We start from the raw sequence: 5,934 nt of genomic DNA, 5'->3' as shown, positions 1-5,934 counted from the left end.
CTTGACCCCACATTTCTCCTCATAGAGCCCAGCCTCCCGGATAATCTGTTCTGCATATAGGTTGGAAAGGTATGGAGCTAGGATGCATCCCTGGCGTACGCCCTTCCCAATTTTGAACCATGCAGTGTTCCCTTGCTCTGTTCTGATGACTGCCTCCTGGTCCAAGTATAGTTTTCGCATTAGAACAATCAAGTGTTCTGGGATTCCCATTCTTCTCAGAGTCAGCTATAGTTTGTTATGATCCACACAGTCAAATGCCTTTGCATAGTCAACTTAGGAAAGTGCTTTGGCTTATTGTAGATCATTTTACTCTCACAATTGTCAGAGATGAGGATGAGAGCTTGTATTTCCATTTTATAGATGAGAAAATGGAGGCCTCTAAGAGAGGTCTGACCCATCCAAAGTCTCCAAGTTAATGAGTGCCAGCATCAAGACTCAAACACTGGTTGGAGGTCTCAACCAGTATTTTCTTTCTGAAGGTCTTTGAATGTCCTCAGAGAAGAGTTACCCCTGTCACTGGAAAGAATATGACTGCTGCAATGTTTTACCCTTCAGGCCTAGGCAAGACTTTGAAGAGTTCAAGGACAGCCTGCCTCTCGAGTCAGTTTCAGTTGCTGTGGTTTCATGCTGGCCTGCTTAGGATCTCAGACACCACTTCCAACATGGAAGGCTTAGTTTCTGCCATTTTCTTCAAGAGGAAGCTATGAGTTGGACTGGAGCTTAGGGGTGTGGTAGCTACAGACAGGTAAACTCTTTTTGCCATGGATCTAGGTGGAAAGCTTCCCAGCAGAGTATCCATGTTAGTAAGCTCCTATCTTCTTCTACCCCAACAGTTTGATTTTAAGGAGGAGGCTTGTGTGCTTCAGTCTAACCTAGAAACTCTTCCACTTTCCCCCTGATAAGTATGTTCCCCTCTAAGAGCGGTAAAGCCCTCTTCACATGCTAACAGAATAGGGACTGAGTGCGCACTGAAGGCTTAGGGAGGGGGTGAGGCTCAAAGTTGAGCTTAGGCTAGACTCTTGGCTGGGATGTGTGCCTTCTCCATTCTGCCATCATCACTACTGCAAGCAGTGGAGTCAGTGTCACCACTATCACTGATGCCACTGTTCTGTGCCACCAGAAGGCAAGGTAACTGCCCTCCTTCTGGGTTCTTGTCTTCTCTGAGCTTGTCTGAGTCTGATGACTATCATCATCATCAGATGATGATGATCCTATACATCTTCCAGGGGGAAAAAGAATAATAAAGGCATAGCTAAAGCATCCTGCTAAACACATTACACACATTATTGTATTAGCTGTTGCATTAGCTCTTTCAGATGAATATTATTTCAACCCCATTACATGGTTTTCACAATTACTTGCTATCCATCAGAGAGCTGGACAATGACCACGGATGACAGAAGAAGAATATGTGCCTTTGACTTGTGGTGCTGGAGAAGAGCATTAAATATACCATGGACTGCCAAGAGAACTAACAAGTCTGTCCTGGAGAGAGTGAAATCAAGCTGCTCCTTGGAGGCAAGGATTTTGAGACTTTTTCTCACATACTTTAGCCATGTGGCCAGGAGGGACCAGCCTTTTGAGAAGGATATTATGCTTGAAAGGGTCAATGTACAGCATAGGAGAGGAAGACCCTGGATGAGATGGATTGACACTGGGGTAATGAGGTTAGGCATGTCAGAGATAGTGAGATTGGCTCAGGATAGGTCAGGATTCAGAGATGTCATGCATAGGGTTGCTATGAGTCCTAGTCAACTCAGTGGCACCTAACAGCAACAACAACACAGAGATGAGGATACTATGGATCAGTGAGGTGAAGGATATTGTTGTTGTTGTCAGGTGATATCGAGATAGATGAGCACGACTCATGTTCATAGCGACCCCATGAACAAAAAATTTGAACCCTGTTCTATCCTGCGCCATCCTCATACTTCCTGACACACAAGAGCCTATTGCAGCAGTCACCATATCAATCCACCTGGTTGAGGGCCTTCCTCTCCTTCGCTGACCCTCCACTCTTCCAAATATCATGTCCAATATACCAATATCCAAAATACTCCTCTAGCACCTCCTAGCAACGCACCATCTCTAAGACTTATCTGTTCATTCTGTTGGCCATCCATGGGATGTTCAGAGCTCTTCTCCAGCACAACAGCTCAAAGGTGTCAATTCTTTTTCTGTCATCTTTATGATAAGAAAGACTATAGCCTGAATCAGGCACACCTTAGTCCTCAAACTGGCATCACTACTCCCCAGTAATTTGGAGAAGTGACTAACTGCAGATTTTCCCAGTGCAATGCATCTCCTTACTTCCTGACTGCTTGTACTAAGGGTGTTAATTTTGGATCCAAGCAAGATGAAGCTGTTGACAGTTTCAATCTCCTCTCCATCCATCATGACATTGTCTATCGGTCCAGTGGGAAGAATCTTTGTTTTCTTGGTATTGAGATGCAATCCATACTGAAGGCTGCATTCCTTGATCTTCTGCAACAAGTCCTTCAAGCCCTCCTCATTTTCATCTGCATAACATAAGTTATTGATGAGTCTCCCTCCAATCCTGATGCCACACTCTTCCGCATAGAGGTGGGGGATTATACCGTTTAATTCATTGTCACTGAGTTTGAACTGACTTATAGCTGACTCTAAAGTGGGGTTTTGAGGCTTTAAATGTCATGGGAGGAAATTATCTTTCTCCCAAGGAGTCACTGGTGACCTTTGGGTTAGCAGTGCAACTTCCACAGACTATTTCACCAGAGACAGTTGTTGTTAGATGCCATTGAATAGAATACAACTAATAGCACTCCTGTGAACAACAAATTGGAAACTTGACCGATCCTATGCCATCCTTGCAATCTCTAACATACTTGAGTCACAGTTACCATGTCAATCCAGAGACAGTAAGTGGCAAAGTCAAGCTTTAAACCCAGGACAATTGGACTTTGAAACTGTCTATCCATCACACCACCATTATACAGTAGTCCAGGGTAGGCAGCAATCTCAGAGTGGGAGGTCAATGGCAACCTCTCTGCCAAGAGCACTACCTCCTTGAATTGCCTGGACAAGAGTAAGCCCTTCCCCTGGAAACAAAGGCTCCCATAGCCCCAAGTGGGCAGCAGGGCTGCCAGAGCAGGTGACCTAAATAGGCCCTGAAAGCCCAAGGAGGCTGGTGATGGTGCTGAAGCAAGCAGAAGTCCGTGGTTTCACAGCAGGATGTCCATACTGGCCAGGTGCTGCTGCTTGCCACCTGGCCACTTGGAGGCCACATGGTCTTGCGCATGGAGCCAGACATATCCCCCGCCCCCCTTGTCCTCAACCTCATATTCAGGTCGCCTCTCTCCCCAGACCCAGGCCTAGGACTCTGATATAGATTGTGGGCCCAGTTGTCTTGAGCTCTATTCCCTGTGCAGCCCCTTTCTTCTAGGGCTACCTTTTCTGAGGACCCAATAACAATCACTGCAGATGCTCCTTTCATTCCTGGAAAGTCCTAAACACTGGCAGGACCCAAGAGGTCCCAGAACTGAAAATACTGCCCTTACAAAGTCCTGGGAAGAGAACGCAGATTCTGGATTCTGCCACCAGCTACCTAAGTGACCTTGGACAGGTCACTGTCCCTCTCTCGGTCTCACTTTCCATGCACACCATAAAGGCCTCTGACTCAAGCTCCTCTAAGGGCCCACCTCTGGCCTCCAGGCCTACATAGGGAGGCTGTAGCAAGAGATTGAGACAAGAGGCATTTTTCCTCAGGAGGGTTGGCAAATCCTAGCTGGGTGCCCCCTTGTCTCTGCTTCCTTCCAGCTGAGTCGCCATGCCTCTTTGAGCTTCTTATCAGTCACTCTTAAGAATTTTCCTGACCCACATTGCATCCTTGTCTACCTGTCAGACAGTCATGGTGTGGGCAGTGGGTCAGGAGGCTCCTAAGAAGCAGGCAATCCTGGTGTGCTCCTAGCATAAGGGACAGGATGTTATAGTGGTACCCACCTCACTTCCTTCTCTTCTAGCCAGTTGAGTAATTTTTCTTTCTCAGCTCACTGTGTCAACCTAAACTGGCTCTTGGTATAGTGCGAAAGTGGGAAGAGGAAGGATCATTTAAGGGAGCCCAAAGCTTATATTGCCTCCAATGACCAACTGATGCTTAGTACTCCTTCAGGGACACTTAGCTGCCACACAAGCTTAGGCAGAGCAATTGTGGAGTGCTAAGGCTTGGCCACCTCAGCTCCATCCTGATGTGGTTGTTGAGCACAGCCCAACTACTTGGAGCCTCCCAGACAGGCAGAAAACAAATGTTGCTGTTATTTTTAGGGAGATGAGCAGTATATGGCCAAGCTAGTATGGAGGCAGGGTTGGGTGACAGGACAGCTGGCATTCCTTTGTGGATTCAGCTACCTACCTGCCCCCTACTCAGATCCAAGAAGCTCTTACTCATGCAGAAACCTTTCCACCAGCCCCAGCCTTGACATGCTTAATGAGAAGCTCCTAGGTCCTGACAGTGGCGAGGCTGTCCTCACCCTGGACACCCCCAGACTGTGGGCCTTTCTGCAAACTTAGAGGAAATTGCTAGATACCCAGGAGACTTAAGAGTTCCATTCCACATGCACCACCTTCTTACCTTCTACCCCACCTCAGCTCACCTGAGGAGGACTTGCCCTGGCAGGGTCCAGAGAAGAAGGAAGGAGAGGGTTGCAGAAGCAAGAGTTGTCATTCCGCCGAGACCCTGGAGCCCTTCCTCAGCCTGGTTGCTAAGGTGAGAAGGGAGACCTCAGCACGCACCCCAAAAAAGTACAGAAAGCCTCTCTCCAACTTGGATTGCTTACAAGAAGCCCCTGGAGGGCCAGTCTCAGAGTTTCTTGCTTTCTCTTCTGCTTCCCTGTCTTTACCAGTCAAGGGCTAGAAGGATCCCTCTGGAAATGATCATGACACAGATAACCCTACCGCCTCCTGCTTGGACTCGCCTTGGGCTTTGGAGGGCCGCAGCCAGCTGAGGATCTAAAAGAGATCCTCTATGGGCAGCAGTCACTCTCTAAACCCTGAAGGATCTTGGAGGGAGAGAGAAGGGAGACTGGTAGGAAGATGTTTCTCTCGCTCCCACCTCCCCCCAGATGCACCCTCCATAAGCAGCAATTTAAAGGCACAGTCACCAGCAGCTGGAGTGGGGTGCCCCCACCTCCCCCTAGATGCAGCCTCCATAAGCAGCAATTTAAAGGCACAGTCACCAGCAGCTGGAGTGGGGTGCCCCCACCTCCCCCTAGATACACCCTCCATAAGCTGCAATTTAAAGGTACAGTCAAAAGCAGCTGGAGTGGGGTGCCAAGCGTGCAGTGTGCTGAGAGGAGCTGGGGCTGGCTGCTGCCGCTTGTGGAGGTGCTCTGTCCAGCAAGGAACTCTCCAGTGGGAGGAGTGCGTGCAAGCTGTCCTGCTCCCCTTTCTCCACTTTGCCTTCCTTTTAGCATGGAGCCCATCTAGGACCAAAGAGCCTAGCTCTGATTATTTTTACCAGGGGAATCAGAGCTAAGGATGTTTAGGAGAAACTGGGTATTCTCAAGCCAACCAGCTACAGATCTGAGAAGAGAAGGAGGAGCAGAAGGAAGAGATCATAGGATGGTGCAGATTTTCCCCAATCCTCTGATTTGGGGTATGTTGATGCTACAGAAGAACTTCTGAGTCCTCTTCAGGTGTGGTCTACTGCTTGTCAAAATGTCCATCCATCCTTCAGTCTGCACACCCCCATCCCCTTCATCGCATTCATTCCCCTGCCTCCTCTTCTTGGTTAGGTCAGCTCTAGGGAGACTGGCCTGCCCCCTGTAGCTCTCAAAACCCCCTTCATGAGCCCCCTTTCCCCCAGCCTGACTGACTCACAGGAAGGGAGCAGGGACCCTGGCAGGGGCAGGCCAGGCCTGGGACCCAGCAGGCTCGGTGGCACAGAGTCACAAAGAGCAG

At 48.8% G+C, this 5,934-nt stretch overlaps 1 protein-coding gene across 1 annotated transcript in view; it reads right to left on the bottom strand.

The window, feature by feature from the left end:
• Positions 1-5,129, bottom strand: part of GLRA4 (glycine receptor, alpha 4) — a 33,237-nt gene extending 28,108 nt beyond the window's left edge. The window contains exon 1 of the mRNA XM_006899253.1: positions 4,629-5,129. Coding sequence (XP_006899315.1) covers positions 4,629-4,699 — 71 coding nt within the window. The 5' untranslated portion in view covers positions 4,700-5,129. The remainder of the gene's footprint in view (positions 1-4,628) is intronic.
• Positions 5,130-5,934: the final 805 nt, after the last annotated feature.

This window comes from Elephantulus edwardii, unplaced genomic scaffold, assembly GCF_000299155.1.
Source record: "Elephantulus edwardii isolate Elephantulus edwardi_28Jun2011 unplaced genomic scaffold, EleEdw1.0 scaffold00249, whole genome shotgun sequence".
NCBI lineage: Eukaryota > Metazoa > Chordata > Mammalia > Macroscelidea > Macroscelididae > Elephantulus > Elephantulus edwardii.
Note: the sequence above shows the minus strand (reverse complement) of the source record. Positions and strands in the feature narration are given on the sequence as shown.